Raw genomic sequence first — 25,402 nt, 5'->3', positions numbered from 1 at the left:
TGTAAGCAAGACGAATTGATGAGGAAAGACGGACGAATATATAATGTACGTACGTATATACTAATATACATAATTAAACATATACGAATTCACACGTTTCATGTATACACGTACATACGTATTCGTACGTCTCTCTGTAAGACCCACAAGCGTGTGAAACGATTTATATGGTGGATAATGCAACCCACACATGTCCATGTCACCTCAAATCCCATTTTTCCACTATGCCATTTGTAACCATGTGACTTGTCAAATACTCTTATCATTCAATGACACTGTATTTTGTTGTATCTGTATAGTAGAGATCTTTTTTTCTTTTTTCTTTTGGAATGATATCTAGTAGAGATCGTTTTCACCATTCGTTATTTCTCTTCTCGGTTCTGTATTACATGTCTTGTGTCTTGTGACTTGTGACTTTGTGTGAGAGGGATGACCAAACAAAAAGAAATGTAATTTATCAAAAACTAAAAGCTGTAAAATGATTGCATGCCCTTATGGGCTTTTAACAATTACTGAGAAGCCCATGCTATTTCGTAGTCCTTAAGCCCATGTATTTATAAATTTCGACTGAAGTGAAAACGAACGGTGAGGTTTCGCCACGTCACCATCAACATTATCAGAAACCACACAAGTCCTTTACTAGTTTTAGGCAGATTTTTTGCGGTACTGAGAGTGGCCATGGGACTGGTGTCTCTTCCGATCAACCACCGTACGGTTTCGCCGGATTTTTCACCACACAAAACCGTGAATTCAGTATCTCACTGCATCGGACTTGCTCTACGGTTCAGAAATGTTAGTATGAGAAAGCCTGTGTATTTGAGATTGATCTTATCGGAGAAATCAAGAGCAAGAACACTAACGACGGCGGAAGCAGTTTCCGGCGGCGGAGTTTCGCTTCCTCCACTGGATTTGACGGAGGAGAATATCCATCTGGTACTATCCGAAGCTCGCATCGAGGTAAATTCGCTTTTTTTTTTCTAACCGTTTTTACCCAATTCTAGATTGGTATGGTTCAGAACCGGTATTCAATTAAACCGACTTGCACCAACCTTTCTGGTTTGGTTTACTTCCTGCTTGGGAAAAAACAGAGCATTGTTGTTGCTTGTAGAGGAAGTGATCTTAGTTTTTTGGGTTTTAACAGAACTAAACTAAGGATTTGTACCCTATGTCAAGTTCCGGATTTATGAATCTTTGATCGAGAATAATGTTTTGGTTTACGTACGGCAGCTTGCACAACTGTTCGACTCATCGGTTGGGATAACGGGACAAGTAGAGTTAGTGGAACTAGACGGACCATTCGTGAAGATAAGTTTAAGGGGCAAGTTTTGGCACACACGTGCAATGGTTCTAGCTCGAATTGGGAACTACATGAAACAGAGGATCCCTGAGATTTTGGAGGTTGAGATTGAAGATGAGAAGCAACTCGATGATAGTCCTGCGAATTTCTAAAACTTTTTTTCCATCTCTTCTTTGCTTAATGTGACTTGATGATGCTTATGAGTTGTTGAAAGTAACTCTGTGTGAGTAATCTAAAAATCGATTTGTAGCATAGTATTCATCGTTTCTATAAGCCTAATAGACTAACCTAGCAACATTATTATTTTTTAGTAACTATTATACATTTGAAATTTACGACAAAATTGAATATTAAAAACATAATTTGATTTTGTCCAAAAAAAAAAACATAATTTGATTATGATGGATAGGAGATTAAAAATCTACAATTGTATACGATGGGAACCTCTGGTGTCATAAGGGGATGAGTCTTGGATTATGGATCTTGGTGTGACTATACCAGCTGCAGTTAATGGCACCAAGCCAAACTCGATTTATTACTCTAGTAACAAGTATGTTTATCGTGGCCATGTTCCTACTCGATCGTTGGTGATTCAAAACGATTTCAATTGTCCAAATTTTGGTTCCGTGAGGTTGTTTTTTCCTAGCTAGTCTATAGACTATAGTAGTTTTGAATGGTAGTAGAACTACAGCTCCAAATTTGATTCCATTGTGTTGCTTAGATTGGTTATTTATTTATTTTAATAATAAAATCGTTTTTATCAATTTTTTCTTTTTTTTAGTATTGGTTTGGTTTGTTCGGATATGACCGGAATATCGGAACTGATGATTCGTTTTATTCATACGAGGAAAAAACAAAAACAAAAACCCCTAAAATGTAATTAGTCGCACGCCTCCAGAAAATGCAATACGAAAAATGTCTAGAGATGATAATGGTTGGTCAAAGCTTTATCCTGATCTTTTGCGACCGATCTTCGAAAGCTTAAGTTGCTTAGATTTTCATCGAGCAAGAACAGTTTGCTCAAACTGGTATGCCGTATCTCAGACATGTCCTCTGTATCCATGGAGAATCGTATTCCGAGGTAAGAACTCTGTCTTGTTTGATCCATTACAAGACAAGATCTACACAAAAAATCTTCTTGGAATCGACTTATTCAAAATCCATTGTCTTGCTAGTTACGGGAATTGGATACTAATCGTAGATCCTAGTCTAGATTTTCATCTTTTGAACGTGTTTACTCGCGAGGGGATCAAACTCCCTTCATTAGAATCATCGCTTCGTGGTGATCGTCCTTTTAGATTCATACGAAAGGACGAGTTTGGAATTGGATACTTCCTTGAGCTCTACGGCACCAAGTTTCTCTTGACATGGAACGATTTTAGGTTTGAAAAACCGGCTATTCTGTGGGTAAGCGGGAGGACTGGAGATTACGTCGTTGCTTGGACTATCAAACAGTTCTATATCGTCTCATACAAGAAAATAGGAAATGATGATGATGATGCTGAAGATAAGCGATGGAGTATCACATGTACACAGTGTGAGGATATGGCTTATAAAGATAACAAGCTTTATGTGTATACCTTTGATCATTATATCAACATTCTTGATTTTTCTGGAGATTGCCCTAAAGAAACCAAGGAAGTAAACCCTTATCTTAGTCATCCTTTTCGCTTCGTAGATACGATCTATAAGTTGAGACTTGCGGTCACAAGAGAAGGAGAGGTTCTAATCGTTCTGAGTTTAGAAGGGTTAGATGATAGAAAGTTTAGCATCTTCAAGCTGAATCTTGAGATTGGCGATTGGGAAAGAGTAGAGTCTTTGGGAGATGAAATGTTGATATTTGGTCATGGGGTCACAATAAGAGCACCGGTCAAGGATATTAGTGGCGGAGGACTCAAGAGTGATTCAATCTGTTTCCTTGATGATGACTATTTGTTTGATAACACAATGAAGAGACAACCAGTTTACGGTGTGTTCGATCTTGCCACAAGTACAATCACATGGCATACAGGATTAGAAGATCTGTCTTCCAAAATTTGCTGGTTTGTTCCAGGATATGCTAATTAGTCTTCATATGCTTTCGTAAGAAACTCACTTCCTCAGTCTCTGATTTCGGTTTTATCAAGTATTTGATTGTAACATGCTTAAATAAGATTTCACTTGATACCGTATGATATAAGTGACCTAATACGCTTGTTTTAGTTCGTGGGCTTTATTCGTCCAATATGGGCTTAGCCCCATTAAACGTTTCCTTTGGTTTAGAAACCCTAAACCCATTTAATCGTCGTCTCTCGATACATAACATTGTACTCTGTTTTTGTGTGAGTCGGAATGATCTGAAAGAGACGACAATGTCGCGATCGAGAACTTGTTACGATTGGTCCAAGCTCTGTCACGATCTTTTGCGATCGATACTAGAAAGACTACACTACAAGGACTATCACCGAGCGAGAACCGTTTGCTCAAACTGGTACACAGTTTCCACAACTTGTAAGCGACCTCTGTATCCATGGCGAGTCGTCTTCAACGAGAACTCTGCTTTACTTTTCGATCCGGGAGAAGAACAAACACACGAAATCCAACATCCAGGAGCCGAGTTTTCAGAAAGGTATGTACTTTCTAGCTGCAGCAATTGGTTCTTGATGGTTGATTCTGGTTTAGGGTTCTATCTTGTAAACGTGTTCACTCGTGAAAGAATCGATCTCCCATCGATGGAGTCATCGATTCTGGGGAAAGAGAGAGTGGATAAAGAAGTTGAATGGAAACATTACATCGAGCGTACGGACTTGGTCTCTTCCAAGAAACAGGCTTGTCTTTGGATAAATGAGAGAACAGGGGATTACGTTGTAGCTTGGAGTGTCAAACAACATTACTTGTTCACATACAAGAGAGGAGATGATTCATGGTCTAATCTCCAAGGCGCAAAGTGTGTTTCTATGGTGTTTGATAAGGAGTACAAGCTTTATGTGTATACTGCTGATAACAGCATCAAGATTTTTAATTTATCTGGTGATTTGCCTGAGGAGATTGTGGAAATGAATCCGTATCGTAACCATCTGTTTAGCTTTCGCTCTGTTTCCAAACGTGGGGAACACATTTGGAAGCAGAGAGTAGCGGTTACGAACTCTGGAGAAGTTTTGATGATCGTGAGCTTGAAAGGGTTAGGAGATAAACTTTTGTTTTACATCTATAAGATGAATTTGGGGAGTTGTAAATGGGAAAGAGTAGATTCTCTTGGTGGTGAGATGTTGATATTTAGTCATGGGGTCACAGTAAGAGCACCTATCAAGGATATTAATGGTTTGGGAATCAAGGGTGATTCAATCTGTTTACGGGATGGTGATCTTTGGCCAGTTGGTTTTTATTTTGATATTATGCAACTAGAACCTAATTGCGGTGTGTTCGATCTTGCCACAAGTGCAATCACAAGGCCTAAATCATTAGATGTTTCATTCGTGAAGAGTTTCTGGTTTGTTCCAGGATATGCTTTAAGGAGATTGGTTTCTCATTTGGTCTAAGTCTTGATTCAGAGGGATTCAGCAGCTGAAGCAGAGCCAACTTGCCAAGTTGTTTGTTTTGGCTACTTTTTTTTTCTTTGGATTTGTTCGAGTATTGTGATGGTTGTAAGCTTTATTTTGCGGATGAAGCTTTTATGGTTATCTTTATTTTGCGGATTAATACAATGTTTTCTAGGGAATTGTGGTTTAATGAATCTTTTGGTTGATAAAAGTTCTTATATAAATCTTACAACTGATCCCCTCTCAAATGCGTGTATGGAACAGAACTATCACAATTGCTTTTCAAAACTTAAAAACTTTCAAAATTAGTGTACTCTTCACGTTTGGTTATTGAAAGAGGGACATCGAAGAGGGAGAAGTGATTAAAAATCTGGAGATGTTATGGGGCCATTCATAATTCAGGATGGTACAAGAAAGGGAAGTTTTTGTTTCGAATCTTTAAGATGGATCTTGAGAGTAGGAGGAAGTGGAAAAGAGTAGATTCTCTTGGAAAAAATGATATGGTTGGTTACCTTTGGTCTGGAGACACACAAAGAACATATATCAATGGTGGTTCCATCTTTTTTTTTTTGTTGAAGATGATTTTTGGCCAGGTCAAAAGGAATGCGATGTGTTCAATCTTGCGACAAGTACAATCACGTTGGCTAAACCAGTAGGTCATAGTCTTTTGGAGGTGACTCGGCGATGGTTTTTTTGCTAGACTATTTTTATTTATTATTTTTGTTGCAAAATTAAAATTCCAATCCCACCAAACATACAGTTAATTATAAAAATATTTTATTCCGCTTGACAATAGAAAAAGTAAATTAGTAACTACCAAAAAACAAATATATAGAAAAAGTAAATTATTAGAATAAATAAAAAGGTAGGCTTAACCTAACTTGGTAGACGAGGAACCTAAGAGTTAGAGAATCAGAGAGAAGAAGAGATGACATCTCCAGGAGACGTCGACTGGTCGGAGATGTGTTCCGATACCATGCAATTGATTTTCGAAAGCTTAAGCTGTTCAGATTTTCATCGAGCAAGAACCGTTTGTTCAAAGTGGTACTCTGCTTCGAAATCATGCGTTGCAGCATCATGGAATAGGTATCCATGGCTGATACGTTTCCCGGAAAAATATTCCGTCTCGAAACCTTTCAATGATCTGTTCACTAAGTTGTCTGACACAAACTCTTGTAAGCTGTTAGATCCTCGAGAAGGAAAGACTTACAGGAAAAGATGTCTCGGAGACATATTGTCCGAGAGCCGTTGCCTCGCGAGTTACGGTATCTGGATACTGATGATGAATCCGAGTCTCGATTTCTACGTCTTGAACGTGTTTACCTGCGAGAGAATCGATCTTCCGCCTCTATCACTCCGAGGTGAAGTGAGATTCCAAAGAAAAGACGTTGGTGGGTTATTCCTCGAACACTCTTGGTTAGATCGTGAGACGATCATCAACAGGTATATCGAGACGGCTGTTTTGTGGATCGATGAGAAAACGAAAGATTTTGTCGTTAGTTGGATTTACAATGCTCAGTACTTGTTCTCATACAAGAAAGGAGATGATTCTTGGTGGCACCTTGAAGGAACAAAGTGTTTACATATGGCTTACAAGGACCAAAAGCTCTGTGTTTATACTTCTGATCATCACATCAAGATTCTTGATTACGCTGGTGATACCCCGGTAGAGATCATCGAAGAAAACCCTTATTTGAATCATCCGTTTAACTATGATCCGAAACCGTGGGAATTCATTTGGAAGAGGAGATTAGCGATCACGACTTCAGGAGATGTTCTAATCATTCTGAGCTTAAAAGGATTCCTTGAGTACGAAGAGAAACGTTTGTTCTACATCTTTAAGATGAATCTACAAGGCAAGGAATGGGAACGAGTAGATTCTCTGGGCAATGAGATATTGGTTTTTGGTGATGGGATCACATTGGCAGTAGCATCAGGTAAAGAAGAGATTCGTGGAGGAGACATCTATTTCGTTCCTGATGATGTTTGGCCGCCTCAGGCCAACCTTCAAAATAGTACCGGTGCTTTTGATCTTGCAACAACCAATATAGGATGGACTCTACCTCTACCTTATTGTTACATTTCCAGCATTCGCTTTCGCTGGATTGTTCCAGGGATCTTATAAGAATGTATCAACCGCGGTTTCTTTTTAGTTTCCAATTTTATTTCTATTTATTTATTTCATTACTCTTTGATGTCTTGCTTACATACATCCACAACTTTAATTAGTTAAGCAGAGTTTTCAAGAATCATAGTATCTATGTGAATTTTGCATCTCTTCATTCTAGTTGAAGTAGTCAAGAATCGTTTATTTTGTTCTGACTTCACCAGAGGTGGATTATGTTCTTATTGGAATTTTATTATGAAAGTACTTGCTAAGCAAAACTTTTAAAGAACGTAAATTCAAAAATTTGAGCAAGGTTGACTTCATCTATCTATCTGCTGACTTATGGTGTTGTTGGCTGATCAGGGTTGTTCATGAACTCTAGGCTGCTGTCTCACAATAGGAGTAATCAACTTCAACTTCCAAACTGTGTATTCAAATCCATAAAAACCCCAAAATCAATATTAAAAAATGAAAAATGATTGTCAGCTACTTGAAGTATAAGCCAACACATGGCCACACTCCTGCGGCAAATCATTCATCTACTAACCTAAGCCATGTGCTTGTCTACCAAAACATCAGTTCTAGTCATAAAATATTGTAGTCATAAAACACAAGGATATTTTGATCAACATTTGAAAATAGAAAGTTACAAAGAGAACAAAAAATATTGCATTGTAGTATCTCTCTATTTCGGACCAATTTGTGATGGTCCATGGAGTTGATTATTCTTTCTCACGTTAAGTCGAGATTGCTCATGACCGAGTTTCAACCACTCACGTTTATGCTATACACCTTAGATATCACAATTATACCATAGACTATATAGTATATGCGTGTATCAGGATTATTTTGAGTTTGGCTTAAAAAATTATGGGATCGAAACAAAAAAAACGGTGTTAATATAGTTGATAGAGGTCCCAAAGGACAATTCTTGGGTGAACCACTCTTATTCACCCCTTTAAATTAAGGAAACAAATCTTAATTAAGAAAATAAATTATGTAGATTCATCAATTTTAAAATTATTAATTTAAATATTATATTACATTTTTAATTATTACATCTAAACCCTAACATTTTATAAACTCAAACCGACATATGATTTTGTTTAATTGTAAAATCTAAACCCTAACCACTCTTTTATAAACCCAAACCGACATATAATTTTGTTTAATTGTAAAATCTAAACCCTAAATATTCTTGTATAAACCCAAACCGACATATAATTTTGTTTAGTTGTAAAATCTAAATCCTAAACACTCTTTTGTAGACCCAAACCGACATATAGTTTCATTTAATTGTAAAATTTAAACCCTAACCACTTTTTTGTAAACCCAAACCGATATATAATTTTGTTTAATTATAAAATCTAAATCGTAACCATTCTTTATAAACCTAAACCGATATAAAAATTTTAAAATTACAAATTTAAACCTTTTTTTTTTTTGGCAAACAAATTACAAATTTAAACTATAATCCTCTTTTATAACCCAAACCAACATAATTTCCTTAATAAAAGATTTACATAATTTGTTTCCTTAATTTATATTATCTTTTTATTTTGATTTTGATTTTTTTTTAATATGATATGACATGACATATTGTTGTATTCTGATTGGTTAATTAAGAGAGGGTGAATGATAGTTGTTCACCCCTAGGGTGAACCCAGGAAATAACTTACAAACAATACACGTTTCAAAAGAAGGACAATTCTTGGATTCACTCCTAGGGGTGAACATTTCTTATTCACCCCCTCTTACTTAAAGAAACAAATTATTGATTAAGGAAACAAATTCTGTATATCAATTAATTTTCAAATTATTAATTCTAAACATTATATTATAGTTTTAAATTATAACATCTAAACCCAAATCACTCTTTTTATAAACCGAAATTAAAATTTAAACCCTAACCACTATTTTATAAACTCAAACCGACATATAATTTTGCTTAATTTTAAAATATAAACCCTAACCACTCTTTGTAAAGCCAAACCGACATATAATTTTGCTTAATTTTAAAATCTAAACCCTAACCACTATTTTATAAACCCAAACCGAAATATAATTTTGCTTAATTTTAAAATCTAAACCCTAACCACTCTTTTGTAAACCCAAACCGACATATAATTTTGCTTAATTTTAAAATCTAAACTCTAACCACTCTTTTGTAAACCCAAACCGACTTATAATTTTTCTTAATTTTAAAATCTAAACCCTAACCACTCTTTTATAAACCCAAACCGAAATTTAATTTCGTTTAATTGTAAAATCTAAACCCTAAACTCTAACCACTTTTTTGTAAATCCAAACCGACATATAATTTCATTTAATTATAAAATATATCCCCGAAACTCTAACCACTCTTTTGTAAACCCAAAACGACATATAATTTTGTTTAATTGTAACAACTAAACCCTAACCACTATTTTGTAAACCAAAATCGTCATATGATTTCGTTTAATTGTAAAATATAAACTCTACTTTATAAATCTAAACCAACATCATTTCATTAATAAAAAATCTACAGAATTGGTTTTCTTAACTTGTTTTGTCTTTTTTTTTTTTTTTAATTTTGATTTATTTTATAAATATGATATAACATGAGAGTTTGTTGTATTTTGATTGGTTAATTAAGAGAGTGTAAATAATAGTGGTTCACCCCTAGGGGTGAACCCAAGAATTTTTCTCAAAGGAATTCTCCTCATATTTGATTTCCATACAATTAAAGATGTTTAAACACAAGGAAAAAAAGAACTTCAAAAGAACTTATAAACCGATTGTTCTCATCAATTCAGTGATAACAATATCATCATCAAATACGTTTTATTTAAAAGAGAGAATTACCCATGATAACCCACTTTTATTAATGATTAGCCATGGTAACCTCATTTTATTTTTATTGTTAGACTAACTTACTTTTTGTGTAATAGTTTTCATAACACCAAAACTATCCTTTGTCTTTTTCTTTCTAAAATAAAAATGTCAAATGATTTTCTTCGTAAAATTATTAAATTAAAATCTAATTTCTAATTATTTATGGAAATATATTAATTGTTTAAGATCTAATTTGGTATTAACATGAGTCAAAGAAACTTTCTTCATTCTCCATGTGCTCGCCGCTTCAAAACGTGAAACATCCTTCTCTTGTTCTCCATATACAGCAAATTCAATCACTACCAACGTAAGATCTCTTACTCCATCTCTTATGCCTTTTTCTTTATTGACTAATTTTAGTTGTTAAGTTAATTGGATTTTTGGGCTGGGTTATTTTTAATTATAAAATCCTATTCTCTGATTTCATTTCTAGAATTCTCTGATTTCGTTTCTATAATTCTCTGTTCTAGTTTAGATTAAAACTTCTATTAAACAATTCAATGCTCTGTTATCTGTTCTTATTTTCTGTTCAAGGGTATTTTACTTCTAGAATGACAAACTCTATCATGCTTTTTTCCTTATTGACTAGTTTTAGTTGTTCAAGTTAATTGGATTTCTGGACTGGGTTATTGTTAATTATTAACCTCTATCCTCCGATTTCGTTTATAGAATCCTCTGTTCTTGTTTAGATTAAAACTTCTATTAAACAATTGAATTCTCTGTTTTCTGTTTTCTGTTCTTGGGGGTTTTACTTCTTTTACTTCTAGAATGACAAACTCAATCCAGCTAAATTCTTACACTTTTATCTATGGATATATTCTATTCTACTTTTCACTTTATCTGATTATTTATTAATTTTATGGATGTTTTACAGGATGGAGGCACAAACAAACATCAATTTAGGATTTCCTTTGCGTTTGTTTTCACTTGGTTATGAACCAAAACCCAAGAAAAGCATCAATTATCACAGTAAAACTGACTTTTTGGAAGATGTGGAAAGTGCAGTTGGAAAAGAAGTGTGGAACAACATCCGTGAATCCCCTCTTGGAGTCATCGTACGGTTTGTTGATAATAAATTCACATGGTCTTCTAAGGTTGTTGAAAATCTTCTTGCAAAACAACTTGTATGCAAGAAAAAATATGAGATTTGGTGTTTGTTTGGTGATAAACCAGCTCGATTCTCTTTGTCGGAGTTCGAAGAGATCACAGCTTTGGATTGTGCACCTTTTCTAGATGATTGCGAGGTTGACGTAGAAGCTAAACTGCATAAAGAATTGTGGAAAAAGTTGAAAATCAAAGGAAAGACGAATCCCTGCAAAAATGATTTGAGAAGAGTGTGTGAAGATGTTGCTACTTGGTCAGATGACGACGACAAAACTCGGTTTGCATACTTATCTATTGCATCTGTGATTTTAGGCTATGATGATAAGAAGCGGCTTAGTTCTCCAATAGCTCGGATGGTTTTTGATTTGCCCAAGTTCAAAAAATATCCCTGGGGTAGAATGGTTTTCAAACAGCTTATTGAGTCTGTGAAACGAATCGATTATAACGCGCAATCATACACGATACATGGATTTACACAAGCGCTTCAAATATGGGCTTACATAATTGTTCCTGGTCTCGGAACAAAGATTGGTCGCCCATCACATGTTGATGGCCCTCCCCTTCTAAAGTTCAAAGGTACAAAGGGGAAAAGTAACATTGATATCCATACCATTGTAGTTAATGATGAGGTATGTATATTGTTACTTGTGTTTTTTGTCTTGATTTAATCTATCATAGCTTGAGACAAATTTTATTATTGGTTCTGATTTAATTTGTCTCATCTTGAGAAACATTAATATGTGTTTTACTTTGAATTGCAGAATAATATCAAAAAAGTTATAGTCAAACATTTAACTTCTGCTGTTTGGGAGGATGTTGTTGTTGACAAGGAAATTGATGCTCTTCTTGAAGCCATATGCAAAGAAGGAAGTTTGCAAACTGTTACTTGGGTGAAAGATGGTTCGACTGATTTACAATTGGAAGAGAATATAAAGGAAGAATTATGTGGAAAGGCTGAAGAGGAAAACAGATCAGACGATGATACAAAGATATCATTGAAACGTAAAAGAGAGGTGGATACAATGTCTATGAAGAAGACATTGGATTCAAGAGCATCAATTATTTCTAGTGAATCTGTTGAAACATTACAGTTGAGGATCGACCAACAAACAAAAAAGATTGAGGTGCTTGACGCTCAATTAGAGGCTATGAAAAACCAGCAACAAATCATTGAATTGATGCGCTTAAGAGTTGATCTTCTCGAGAAAGAAATAACATTGTTAAGTGAGAAGTTAAAGACTAATGAGGTAAGTCATAGTAATAAGAATCTTGTTTTGATATATTTTTCTGTTCTTTAATATGAAAATTTTAACACCGCGTAGGTGTTATTTTTCATGGATTACTATTTAATATTTAATTTCATGGTTCTTGTATATGTAGGTTTTAAAAGAATACAAGCTAAGAGATTTTAGCGACGATGAAGAAACTCATGTGGGTGAAATGCATGCTAACTTAGATGTACTAAATGGTACAAGATAAAAAGTGGTCAATTCAGATGAAGAGAGTATAGTGGATGGACGAGACCCAAAAAAAAACTGCAACGAGCAGCCGCAACAATCTTCTCGGGTAAAGATATTTCAACCCACTGCTTCTAATATAGAGACATTTAAACAGATGAAAATCGGTAAGACAATCAAAATCATGGAAACGAACCATGATACTAAAATTGTGCGAGAGAAGAGTAAAAGGGAGACGAAGCCGGGGCCGTCTCTACTAACACCATATCGAGGTACGCAACCTGCTGTAGGTATCACAAAAACAGAAAACCAGTCAGTGGCAATTGTTGGACATGGATATGATCCATTTGCACTCGTGGATGATCAAAAAGTTAAAGTTTTAGACGATTGGTTACGATTGGACAAGTATGTTGTTTATCTATGTGACTGTCATGTTACTAATGTAGTGATTCTTTTGCATTTGTTTTAATAAGTAAACGTTTGTTACCTTGTAGTGAATACCCTATTGGCTCCCAGCAAAGTGGCGTGGAGTTTTTTCATCTTCTGCGAACTCCTCAAAAGTGGCTAAATGAAGAGGTTATTATTGCATTCAATAATAACGTGTTTCAGTTTTTTCCAAGTATATTATGCTTTCTTATGATAATCTATTATGTCCTTTTTTTAACAGCATATTAACAGTGGCATGAACTTGTTGCGATTAAGATTAATGAAGAATCCAGAAGTGTTTAGAAGTGAAGGATTGCTTTTACAGATGCTTATTTCACAACAATTTGGTCCAAAAGTTACAAGGATTTTCTAGAGTCAAAAGCACTTCCTATTTTTCCTAACGGAGCATTTGAATACGTTAGTGGGGAATTACCTGCATTTGCTAAAACAGGAAAGAAATGGAGGACAAAGGTGGATGATATTTATGGTGTTCTCCATGTCAATAAAAACCATTGGGTAGGACTGTTCATTTCTATCCCGAATCGCTATGTTGATGTCTTTGATTGTGGGTATAAAGGTAGTACGAATGAAGATATTGTCACAGCGGTGAAGCCAATAGCTCATATGTTACCACATTTACTTCGAGCAGCTGCATCATCAATAGAAAAGGCAAAACTGAGTGTCGAGCAATACAAAATCCGACGGCCGCGGACCAAGATTCCCCAAATGCATAAAGTGGGTGACTGTGGAATATATGCTATAAAGTTTGTCGAATGCCATGCATTAAACGCTGAGTTTACGCAGCCTCTATCTGATACAAGCATCAAAATGGTTAGAGAGAAGCTTGCAGCTGAGATTTTTGACGAGACAGAGCAAGATGGTCGAACAGTCTCTAACCCAATCCCAATTGGAACAAATGACCATGAGTGATTATATCTCTATTGATTTTTCATTTATTTTGACTAGTTATGGCTGCTTCATTTCTATCACAATATTCATATATTTTGTGCGTTTCAGATTTTTACAGACTTTAAATTTACATTTCAAATGATGATTATGCTTTTCAATGATGCTTTGAACAGTCTTCCATATCTAATAATCAAATTTAAGCAGGACATTCATGTGCCTCTATAAAGAACAACAAAAAGAAATTTAAGCAGGACATGCATGTGCAAGATACATAAACGACTCAATATATATAAAATAAGAGAGTATTACTTGTAAGTTGTAACAACACGTGTGGTAGCCACCACATGCAACTTCATATGAATATGACACTTCACTAAATTAAATGAAGAAAATAATCTGAAAACCAAAGCATAATTCTCAAAAACAATATGTTAAAGTACCTGAAGAAAATAATAATTAAATGTTATTGCAAGTTGCACGATTATGTCCAGCCATTTTACATTGTGAACATGTATGATGTTTATGTAACTTCTGGGTTGATGATTTCTCACATAACTTCTTATTCTTCTTCTTTTTTTTGAATAGTTTTTTACCCATCGCCTTTTCAAGTGCAAAAAGGTATCTTGACTTCTTTGGTCTACCAGCACCACGAATTTCCTCCGGTGGAAGACATCTTTTGTTTGCTATATCAAGCGGAGACTCCAATTCAACATCTTCTGGATTAATAGACTCAACATATGCATTGTACCAATAGATTTTTGTGTAGTAACGATGTATGAGTGTTTCTTCGGATAGATTGGGACGCTTCATAGCAGCAGCAAGAGCGTGTTCACATGGAATCTTATCAATATTATAAACGCGACAAGTGCAACGCATCTATTACAAGTGGAAAAAGGATTTTAGTAAATTAAGTCTTAACATATATGAATTACGAAAAGAAAAAAAAAGGTACCTGTTGTAGATCAACGACACAAGCAAGATCACCGCCAGTGACATGGCTACGATGAGCATCTATGTGTTGCACATAAAGAGTATTGGCAATAACAGTTCTTATTTTCAATGTTTTTTCAACTTTCGGAGTGAACAGAGTTGGTTGTGACATAGCGCGCTCCCGACGTCTCATAAACCACTTTGAAATCAACTTTCGTAACTCATCTAATAAACAAGCAATAGGATATTCACGTGCATTTAAAAGAACTTTATTCATAGACTCGGCGATGTTGCTTGTCATTATACCATACCTATTTCCTGGAAAATTTGCTCGAGACCACAAACGAACATCAACCTTCTCCAAATATGTCGCAAGCTCAGGCTTTTGAATTCGAATGTCATTGAATATCGTAGTGAACTCAGAAACTCTGTAAGCTCTCATGGCTCTTTTTACCAAGATCAATAAACTACTACCTTTGTAATTCTTGAGAAGATTTTGATGGAGATGATATGTACATATTCCCCGATGAGCTAATGGAAACACCTTGCTAATTGTTTTACCAATCGATTTGTGTCTATCAGAAATCAAAACCAGCTCTTGATGGTCGGGGCATATTGTACGTAACTGAGTTAGAAACCACTCCCATGCAACATCATTTTCAGAATCTACAATTCCAAAAGCTAGGGGGAATATCTTACCATTTCCATCTTGCCCAACAGCTACAAGCAAAACACCCAAGAACTTTCCTTTCAAATGAGTCCCATCCACCACAATCACATTTCTTATAAACTGAAAACCATTGATACATGCACCAAATGCAATGAATAAATACTTAAATCTATCTTCTTCATCGCATTCAAGTTCGGTAATTGTACCTGGATTTGCTGCCTTAATTCTATGCAGAAAAGAAGGCAAATCAGCATACCCACTCTCCCATGTACCTCTTACCATCTCACGTGCCTGCACTAATGCTTTGTATGCTTTCCAGTAATCAATGTCAATACCATACATTGCCTTCATCACATCCATTATATGCATAGGTCTTATTCCTACACTAATTTTGCCAAATACAACTCTCCAAAGCATTTTGATGTTGCTTGTCGATGACGAGAACACCTTTTAGTAACAGGACATGTATGAATATCTATGTACTTTCGTACCTTAAACTGAGAAGATCTTCTAATCGTTGATGCACGGATCCTCCAAGAACAACCAGGGACATAACAATTCAGCACTAGCAAAGTTTTTGTAGACTTGATGGTTGTATAATCAAAATTCTGAAAAATTGTGATCATACGTAACTTAAACTGCAACTCTTCCTTACTATCATATATTTGCCCTACCCATATACGCTCAAGAGTCTGTGCAGTGGTGTTTAGACCTTCTAAACCTCGAATCATTTGCTTTTCGATCTTACCACTAAAAGACATATCTGAAGAAGACGCTTCATTACCATCAATTGAACGACAATAATATTCGTCTTCGTCGAATTCAGCAAATGTAAGACTTTTTTTCTCATCACCACCACATCCAGCAATTATACCACTTTTGACCTCTTCGTCACAGACATTGTATTGTAAACAACTTTCGACTTCCTCTTCACCACATCCATCAAGAGTGCCACTTTTTTCCTCATCTATACAATATCCATCAAGAGTACCACTTTTTTCTTCATGTTCACCACCCTCATCAATGGTGCCACTTGTTTCATCATTGTTTTTAGTTTCCTGTAAAATAAAAGAATTTGATTAGTAAAGTGAATCAAGAATGATGGAGCATGAAAAGAAATACTAACAAACAAGTCTGCTAAAATTAATATTAGAAGTCTCCCAAAACACAGAATACCATCCACAAACTAACTACAAGTCGGCAGACTAACTTGACAAAATCTATTTAAGAAGTCTACCAAAAATGCGAAGAATTCACCGAAGTCTACATGTATCTCCGCAGACTAACTATAAGTCTAACAAAATATTTTTTTGAAGTCTACCAAAAATACGAAGATTTCACCGAAGTCTATGAATCTCCGCAGACTAACTATAAGTCTGACAAAATATATTTAAGAAGTCTACCAAAAATGTGAAGACTTCACCGAAGTCTATATATCTCCGCAGACTAATTATAAGTCTGGCAAAATATATTTTTGAAATCTACCAAAAAAGAGAAGACTTCACCGAAGTCTATGAATCTCCGCAGACTAACTATAAGTCTGACAACATATATTTTTGAAATCTACTAAAAAATAGAAGACTTCACCGAAGTCTATGAATCTCCGTAGACTAACTATAAGTCTGACAAAATATATTTTTGAAATCTACCAAAAAAGAGAAGACTTCACCGAAGTCTATGAATCTCCGCAGGCTAACTATAAGTCTGGCAAAATATATTTTTGAAATCTACCAAAAAAGAGAAGACTTCACCGAAGTCTATGAATCTCCGCAGACTAACTATAAGTCTGACAACATATATTTTTGAAATCTACTAAAAAATAGAAGACTTCACCGAAGTCTATGAATCTCCGTAGACTAACTATAAGTCTGACAAAATATATTTTTGAAATCTACTAAAAAAGAGAAGACTTCACCGAAGTCTATGAATCTCCATAGACTAACTATAAGTCTGACAAAATATAATTTTGAAATCTACTAAAAAAGAGAAGACTTCACCGAAGTCTATGAATCTCCGTAGACTAGCTACTAAATCTGCTGATTATCTATAGACTTAATAGTAAATTTGATGATAAATCCAAATCTACCAAAAAACGCAGACTTTGGAAGAGCTCATCTTCACGAAGTCAGCCAAAACATGGCAGACTAATTAAACTTTTCATATTCCACATCAATAAAACTTCTAGAAGAGTTACCTCCATCTCGATGATCGTTGAATACTGGAGATTAAGGTTACAGTTGCGTTTGTTATTCACCATTGATTGTATTCAAAAATCCTACAAACCAAAATCTTATTAATTAAAATTCTCATACAATATGCAATATAACACTGAATCATAGTCAAACTAATTTTTTAATACAAACAGAAGGTTTAGTGACATGGTCGAAGATGAACAGAAGCTTACCGTTTCCACTTCAATGATTAACCAATGGTTTTGATGTACTTAAAATTGTAGAAGATGAACAGTGGATATCATGGTCGAAGGTTGAAAATGACTGACTATGTCAAATGTTTCATCTTTTTAAAAAATATTTTCTTTTTCATTTGATTCACTTATTAAATTGTTTTCTTTATTAATTTCATTTTCCTAATATTTCCTAATTTAAATTTTGTTTTCAAATAATATTCTGAACATTTAATGTAATATTTTATATGTGATTATTACAATATTTATGTAGTTAGGAAGGAAAATGAATAATATGTGAAGGGATAATATGGTAAAAATATACTTTACAAATCTTTTAAAATCTTAATAGGTTAGTTTAGTTGTTTCTAATAAATTCTAGGTTATTATAGCAAATCTCTCTAAAATAATTAATACATGAATTTTTGTAGATTGATTTTTCTTTTTCTCTGCAATTATCCCAAAAGATAGATAGATAGATAAAAGACATCTCTTTGACCAAAAAAAAAGAAAAAAAAAAAAGATAAAAAAAAGATAAAAGACATCTCAAAATCATTAAAGATTTGAAAGCTCTCTGGGCCTATGAGTAGTTTAGTTGGCCGTAAGGTGGGTGACTGTGCTCAATGGTATGTATCCAATATAATTAGGCTCACTAGCAATTAGCCCAATTCCTCATTAAAAAAAAAATTATGTTATCCATTCTAATTGTAAGGATACAGTTTCATAGTCAGGATCTGAAGTTTGTTGCAGTCTAGGGCAGAGCGGTTTAGGGCTGGGCATTCAGCTAACCCGCATTCGGGTCGGGTAAACAGGTTTAAAAAAATAGAATTTATTAGGTATTTTTAGATATATGGGTTCGGTTCGGTTTGGCTACTATCGGATTCAGGTCGGTTTGGGTTACAAATTTTAGAACCCGATTAGTATCCGAACTACCGGGTACCCGAAAAAATGTAACTAAAATTAATTCAATTTAAACAAATTCAGTTAAATTTTGACTTATGTGACAAAATATTTTAGAGATTTTGATTATTTTTGATATTTAGCTATAAAACTAACAGAAATATTCAGAATTATAATCATAATTTTGGAGTAATTGCATTATATTAATGATAAATATTATAAATATGTTTATATGTTCGGGTTAAATGGGTACCCAAACGAGTACCGGGTATTACTCGACCCTAACCCGAACCCACGTGTATTAGAAAATAAAACTCAATAGAGTTTTATAGGCAAACCCATATCCAACTCGAACCCGGTTTTCCGAGTCGGGTTTCACATTGGATATTCGGGTACGGTTTTTATGCCCAGTCCTAATCGAGCCTTTTGGACGCCTCTGTTGTTAGCCGTACGATTAAAAGACAGGTGTACAAATTAGTATTCCAAAGACCCAAATATTAATGGATTCAATCCTATGTTTTAAAGATTTAAATGATTTGATTTTGATGATTTTAGATAACTTGTTATGATCTATTATATTGTAGAAAAATTCCAAATCTCATTTGAAACCATTATATTTAGACTTAACTAAGAAAATTCTCTAAAATATAAAGTTTTTTAAAATCTAATCCTCGTTTTTAAATAATAGATGGATTTTCAAGTTTAATTTTTTAAATCACAATTTAATAACATTGAATTTCTTAAGATTCTTTAAAATCTATGATTTAATAACATAGAATTTGTTATGTTTGATTGGATACATCCTCTAATAGTTCTCTCGTCTCTCCAAACCAAACCCTAAATTATTTTACACTCATATGAATTCTTTTTGTTTTACGTGGGACGACAATGTCTGAAAATCATGATTGGTCAGATCTTTGTCCGGATCTCTTGCGATCGATCTTCAAAATCTTAAACAATAAGGATTTTCATCGAACAAGGACCGTTTGCTCAAACTGGAATGTCGTGTCCGCAACATGTAAGCGAACTCTGTATCTATGGCGAATTCTATTGGGAAAGAACTCTAGTTTGTTATACGATCCCGAAGATGACGACAAGATCCGAGAATTCGAACATCCCGAACTCGACTTATCAGAGTATTCCAAAACCAAAACCTATTGTATCGCTGTCTCCAGCAACTGGCTCCTGGTGGCAGATCTTCGTATAAATTTCAATCTTTTGAACGTGTTTACTAAGGTAAAGATTCACCTCCCGCCTCTGGAGTTATCGTTTATTGGGATCGAACATGATGATGACGACTTAGAGGAGTGGGAGTATTACATCGATCGTGGGGACTTGGTATCAGGATTAGCTGTTGTGTGGATTAACGAGAGAACAAGGGATTATGTCGTCGCTTGGGCTTACAAACGAAACTTGTTGTTCACGTTCAAGAAAGGCGATGAAGCATGGCGAAGGAATATTCGAGGCACAAAGTGTAGTGATATGGCGTTTAAGGATAATAAGCTTTATGTGTTTACTCTTGAGCACTACATCAAGATTCTTGATTTCTCTGGAGATTCCCCGAGATAGTCACTCGAAAACCCTTATCTTAATCATCGGTTCAGCTTCGAGATGGCACGAACGGAAAGCATTTGGAAAAGGAGATTACTGGTCACGAACAAGGGAGAGGTTATGGTCATTCAGAGCTCTAGAGTGTGCAAAGACAAGTATGTGTTTCAAATCTTTAAGATGGATTTTGAGAGTGGGAAATGGGAAAGAGTAGACTCTCTTGGAGATGAGATGTTGATTTTTGGTCATGGAGTCACTGTAAGAACATCTGTCAATGATGGTGGTTCCATCTTTTTTGTTGGATACGATCTTTGGCTAGATCAAAAACATTGCGGTGTGTTCCATCTTGCGACAAGTACAGTCACATGGTCTGAACAAATAGGTGATGCTTACTCGGAGATTCCGCAGTGGTTTTTTCCTGGATATGCTTAAAGTATGTTGAAGGAACCGAATGGGAAAGAGTATATTCTTTAGATGATGATGAGATGTTGTTGGCTTTTGGTGAGGGGTTCATCCAACAGCAACAATTCTATCTATGTATTTCGTTGCTGCTGATGTTTGGTCGCCTGTGTCGAAGCCAACCTTTCAAAGTAGTACCGGTGTTTATGATCTTGCTACGACCAAAATAAGCTGGTCTCGGTTCGCTTTTTGCTTGTTCCAGGATCTGATAAGAAAATATAATTAACCTCGGATTCATTCGTTTACCCCTTACTCTTTCATGTTTTGTTTACATAAATCTACATTTGCGATTAAGCACAGTTTCAAGAATCAATAAATCAAATCTAGTTGAAGAAGTCAAGAATCTTTTCTTTTGCTCTGACTTCATCATAGGATGTACATTGGATTATGTTTAATGAATGAACTTGATAAGAACAAGTTTATCAAGAATTAAAATGACCTCAATGATTCTGTATTAACTTCAAATAATGTGATCAGATCATTTTCACTTCATCTATCTATCTATCTATCTGTCCACTTCTGCTGCTAATGGCTGAGGTTGTTCATGAACTCTAGGCTGTCTCACAATAGGAGAGATCAACTTCCACACTGTATAAAACCCATAAAAACCCAAACTCAGTATACAAATATGGCATTAACTTTACCTAATTGGTATAACTTATAAGGATTTGATTGCAAAGTGTTTGTTACTTAATTTCTCATTTAGAGAATCTGTTAGATCAAGAGCTGAAACCATTTTAGTTATACATTCTAACTTACGGTAAATCCCTGCAGCAAACCACTCGTTCACTATCTTCACCCATGTGCTTGTCCACCCAACATCAATGCTCCATCTATGTGTGTTACATAAATAATACAAAAATTTCACAGTCATGATTCTAAGTTTTGCTGTTTCAAATAGGAAGATGCAGATGGGAATTTTTCCTTACTCTCGAGATGAATGTGAAAGGTTCCAGCTGATAAACAACATAGCAAAGTACATTGCTCCTAAGGAGAACACAAGGTGGAAGAATCCATAGCTGTATGGTATATCTTCTTCTTCTTTAGCTTCATCTTTGCGGAACTCGAACTGTAATCAAGATTAAAATGTCTCTTGCACAAAAATATTGATTTTCAAGCTGAGATTATAAAAGTAAACTAACTTACCCTGAAGGATTCTGAATCGATCCCTGTTGAAAATGTTGCCATGACAATGGAGCCTATAGCTATAAGGAAACTCTGAACAAAGGCAAAAGAACAAAAAGAAACAAGTTAGATTAAATTTATAAGTAAGCAAGAACTCAAGAAGAGGATTTGAGCTCTTACCAGTATTGTAATCCAATCAGTATGACCGTTTTGAGTATGCGCATTGCATTTTGTATGTGAAGGTTCACTGATATAGAACATGTACTTTAGTAAATACTTTGAAGAACTAACCAAACCAAAAGTAATATATTTTTACCTTCTGATCGCAGACCAACATAGGAAGACAATGTAGGAAGCCATAATCCCGGAAGACAAAAGTCCTCTATTCTTCACCTTTAGTTCAAAGCATCAGCTATTCGAAGCAAATATCAATCATTGTGTTACCATCAAGCAAAAGTTAGGAAATGTACCTTTGAATGCAAGGACATAACCATCATAACGGTTAGAATAACAACAGTGCATGAGATGAAGAACATATTGAGGACACAAGCAGCATATAAGTAGTACATCACTGCTATCCCGCAAACAGAACCGATGTAGAATACTGTTGACATGGCCAATCCAAAGGAGCAGCTGCAGAGCAGAAAACACAGTATTAACTAACAAGTGATATATCAACATAGATACAACACTTTGTTTAAACTTGCTTACCTTTGCTTACTTTGGTCATGTGGCATCCAATAGTTATTCCACCAAGTGATGAATTCGATAACACTTACAAGTTGAAGACCAAGAAATATCCTGCAACCATAGAGAAATGGTATGTGAGAATCATGTGTTTCTCTAGAGAGCAGCTTAAAAGTTGATATTACCCTGCACCAACACGCGCGATCTCCCCTGTAAAGAAAACATCATTGTCGTGATCCAAAACCGATCAGATCAAATGGAAAAGATTATAGAGCTATAGTGAGATAGAAACATACCGTAGATTTGGATGTAAAGCTGAGGTATGAAGAAAGAAGCTACCATAGCTAAAACCAGCAAGAGAAACTTGAAGCTCCAGTAATTCGAGTGCCAACTATTTTGAAATTCGTGGAGTTTCGTTATGTTCCATGTTGACAGGAACATAACAAGGTAAAATATCTTAATTGTTAAGGGATACATAAAAGGGTACCTATATAAGTAATTACTCAAACGTTATGATTCTATCAGCAAAAGATTTCATTTCCTATAAGGATACGAAACATCCTAGACTCACGCGGAGTACTCCAAGCGTATGGAAACAATCACTTCCTTCAGGTCCGCAACTACGGACATCTGCATTTGATGAGAGAGTATATTTAAAATTCGAACATTTTAAATATATCTCAAAAGACTTATATGACTTTTACGTGGAAGCAAGGCTAGAGCTTTGTGTGCGTAGTCACGGATGAACCAAGCGCATAGGTTTATAATCAAGAAGATGGTTCCGTAGACATAACGAGCTCTCAAGGAGCTGTTTTTCTCTTGGTAGTAATAAAGACTCCTCTGTTCTATTTCCCTCATGAGTTCATCTAGATGAGCAGCCTCTAAATCACCATGACTGACCTGCAATGATGTCGTCCGTGTAGCAGCAGCTTCCGCTGATCCATTCATTGTCAAAACCTACAAGAAAAAATAAAATCGAATAACCAAGAAAAAATAGAAAATACTGCAAAATGTTGAGAACAACAGTGTTTATTTTGAATGCTACTTTGCACTATACAGAATTGAGAATCCTAAGGGCATCTTTATAGGGAGATCAATTTAGGGTGTTCTTAGAGTATAAATATTGTGAAAATAATGTAAGATCAGCAGTTAAGAACTTTTGTTAAGAAGTTTGTTATTGGGAGAACATGTTTAAGATCTTAAGATTTAATAATAGAATATTCTTAAACTTATTACAATTATCAAAATTTATATAATAACATTTTAATTGCAAACTTATAAAACTTTTACTAAAATTCAAAATACAATACCAAATTTTTATGAAACAACAAAAACATTAAAGATAAAAAAAAACATATTAATTAATTAAAGCACACAAACATTTTATTTAATTAATATATAGTTTACTGTCCAAATTTATTCCATATATTCTCAATCAGATCCTCTTTTAATTTGTGAAAAATTGTTTGCAAAAAATTGTATCCATTCACAGCTTGCCACGTCAGCTTAGAACTGAGCCAAGATCAGTTCTACATCAAGAACTAAAAAAAGTGTTCTAAGCCACTATTCATTATTTTTCTATTTTTTTTGGGCTAAGAACACTTCTCATGTTCTCCCTATAAAGATGGCCTAAGGGCATCATTAATGGGAGAACTTTTTTTTGTGTTCTTAGATTAAATATATAGTGAAAATAATGTTAGATCAGTTGTTAAGATCATAGGTAAAAAAAATGGGAGAACTAATTATGGTGTTCTTAGAATAAAGATATAGTGAAATAATATTCATAAACATTTTACAAATTATAAAAACTTATAAAATAATATTTAAATTGCTTACTTATATAAAAGCAATTGTATACTTATAAATTAATATAATATTCTTAAACATATTACAATTATAAAAACTTATAAATTAACATTTAAATTGCTTACTTATATAAAAGCAATTGTATACTTATAAATTAATATAATATTCTTAAACATATTACAATTATAAAAACTTATAAATTAACATTTAAATTGCATACTTATATAAATGAAATATTTTCTTTTTTTCCAAAAAATCTTGTCCAATCACATGAAGCCACGTCAAATAAGAATTGGGCTTAAATCAGTTCTACATAAAGAACTAAAAAAGTGTTCTAAGCCATTATTCATTATTTTTATAATTTTTTGGGGCTTAGAACACCTTTGTGTTCTCCCATTAATGATGGCCTAAGAAGTAAGAACCAAAGCTCTCTTGTCTAAAGTAACGAGTGATTAGATCTGAATTGATGATGACAAAGAACAAACTCTAAAATAAAAGGTATATTAAAACATTGGATTTTTTTCATGTCCAAAACAGAGCAAATTTTACCTTAAAAAAACAGTCCATATCACAGGACTAATAGATAAAGACAATTTGAAAGCGTTGAACTTTCATGAAAGTTTTTTTTTGACTGTTTTTATCCCAATTAGGCAATGTTGCTCATGTTTAGCGATTTTGTAAAGTGTAGTCAATAACATTATTATCATCCTCAAAAAAAAAAAAAAAGAGACATTTTTATTTCAGAAATACGAGACAATGATGTCTCTTCTAATGCAACACAATTCCGCCTAGCGATTGATAAAATCTCTAGAATCTAAAGGCAAAAGAACAAGAACATAAAAATTTTACATGTCAAAAATAGGAACTCCAAAACAGAGAATCAGATCCATAACCATTGTATCAGTAATTAAAGAAAAAGAATTTAAATTTCCGGTTAAAAAATCTGACCTTTTTTTTTTTTTTTGGCTCTGGTTGGAATTTTTGCTTATGTAAAACTAGACACAGAAGCTAGAGAATGAGAAGGACCAAGGAAAAAGAAGCTTGGGGAGATGAAGTGTGAGTTGAGTGTTCTCTGACACACGATAATCACGCAGAGAGTATAAAGAAGAAGCAGCGGTTCGAAACTCAAAAAGATTTTAAAATAAAAATAGACATGCTTTGGTGTGTGATTCCATGTAAAC

General features: G+C 34.4%; 6 protein-coding genes and 3 pseudogenes across 8 annotated transcripts; 6 read left to right on the top strand and 3 right to left on the bottom strand.

The window, feature by feature from the left end:
• The first annotated feature begins 586 nt into the window (after nt 1–586).
• On the top strand, nt 587–1,549 carry LOC104700135 (uncharacterized). Its single transcript, XM_010415603.3, has 2 exons — nt 587–957; nt 1,228–1,549. The coding sequence occupies exons 1-2, from the start codon at nt 679–681 to the stop codon at nt 1,447–1,449; spliced, it is 501 nt and encodes a 166-aa protein (XP_010413905.2). The 5' UTR covers nt 587–678; the 3' UTR covers nt 1,450–1,549.
• Nucleotides 1,550–2,206: 657 nt separating this feature from the next.
• LOC104704238 (putative F-box protein At2g33190 pseudogene) lies at nt 2,207–5,026 on the top strand (annotated as a pseudogene). The gene has a single exon (XR_015560749.1). The product of XR_015560749.1 is annotated as a putative F-box protein At2g33190 pseudogene (transcript).
• On the top strand, nt 3,586–5,026 carry LOC104700133 (putative F-box protein At2g33200). Its single transcript, XM_010415602.3, has one exon. The coding sequence runs from the start codon at nt 3,649–3,651 to the stop codon at nt 4,813–4,815; it is 1,167 nt and encodes a 388-aa protein (XP_010413904.2). The 5' UTR covers nt 3,586–3,648; the 3' UTR covers nt 4,816–5,026.
• A 232-nt stretch (nt 5,027–5,258) lies between these two features.
• Nucleotides 5,259–6,940, top strand: LOC104704237 (putative F-box protein At2g33200 pseudogene; annotated as a pseudogene).
• A 3,731-nt stretch (nt 6,941–10,671) lies between these two features.
• Nucleotides 10,672–13,713, top strand: LOC147940779 (uncharacterized). The gene is made up of 6 exons (XM_087458266.1): nt 10,672–11,529; nt 11,662–12,147; nt 12,281–12,331; nt 12,380–12,762; nt 12,852–12,976; nt 13,109–13,713. The coding sequence occupies exons 1-6, from the start codon at nt 10,672–10,674 to the stop codon at nt 13,711–13,713; spliced, it is 2,508 nt and encodes an 835-aa protein (XP_087314392.1).
• A 175-nt stretch (nt 13,714–13,888) lies between these two features.
• LOC104753999 (uncharacterized) lies at nt 13,889–15,652 on the bottom strand. Its single transcript, XM_087458264.1, has 3 exons — nt 14,645–15,652; nt 14,286–14,568; nt 13,889–13,911 (listed from the first exon to the last, which is right to left on the bottom strand). The coding sequence occupies exons 1-3, from the start codon at nt 15,650–15,652 to the stop codon at nt 13,889–13,891; spliced, it is 1,314 nt and encodes a 437-aa protein (XP_087314390.1).
• On the bottom strand, nt 14,645–17,855 carry LOC147940778 (uncharacterized). The gene is made up of 3 exons (XM_087456593.1): nt 17,697–17,855; nt 17,487–17,567; nt 14,645–16,350 (listed from the first exon to the last, which is right to left on the bottom strand). The coding sequence occupies exons 2-3, from the start codon at nt 17,547–17,549 to the stop codon at nt 15,673–15,675; spliced, it is 741 nt and encodes a 246-aa protein (XP_087312719.1). The 5' UTR covers nt 17,550–17,567; nt 17,697–17,855; the 3' UTR covers nt 14,645–15,672.
• Nucleotides 17,856–19,484: 1,629 nt separating this feature from the next.
• LOC104704235 (putative F-box protein At2g33200 pseudogene) lies at nt 19,485–20,165 on the top strand (annotated as a pseudogene).
• Nucleotides 20,166–20,893: 728 nt separating this feature from the next.
• LOC104700132 (uncharacterized) lies at nt 20,894–25,402 on the bottom strand. 2 transcript variants are annotated; one of them, XM_087456680.1, is made up of 13 exons: nt 25,170–25,402; nt 23,120–23,372; nt 22,969–23,045; nt 22,712–22,871; nt 22,601–22,625; nt 22,440–22,529; nt 22,199–22,361; nt 22,045–22,121; nt 21,909–21,975; nt 21,750–21,821; nt 21,533–21,672; nt 21,363–21,436; nt 20,894–21,191 (listed from the first exon to the last, which is right to left on the bottom strand). In XM_087456680.1, exons 2-13 carry the CDS (start codon nt 23,361–23,363, stop codon nt 21,109–21,111), a joined length of 1,272 nt encoding a protein of 423 aa, XP_087312806.1. In that variant the 5' UTR covers nt 23,364–23,372; nt 25,170–25,402; the 3' UTR covers nt 20,894–21,108. The 2 variants fall into 2 exon arrangements, with proteins under 2 accessions (XP_087312806.1, XP_087312805.1); XM_087456679.1 differs by having other exon boundaries at nt 21,351–21,436; nt 25,170–25,339.

Source organism: Camelina sativa, chromosome 7 (genome assembly GCF_030686135.1).
Source record: "Camelina sativa cultivar CO46 ecotype springtype chromosome 7, ASM3068613v1".
NCBI lineage: Eukaryota > Viridiplantae > Streptophyta > Magnoliopsida > Brassicales > Brassicaceae > Camelina > Camelina sativa.
The sequence above is the reverse complement of the archived record's forward strand: the minus strand, read 5'-3'. Positions and strand labels throughout refer to the sequence as shown.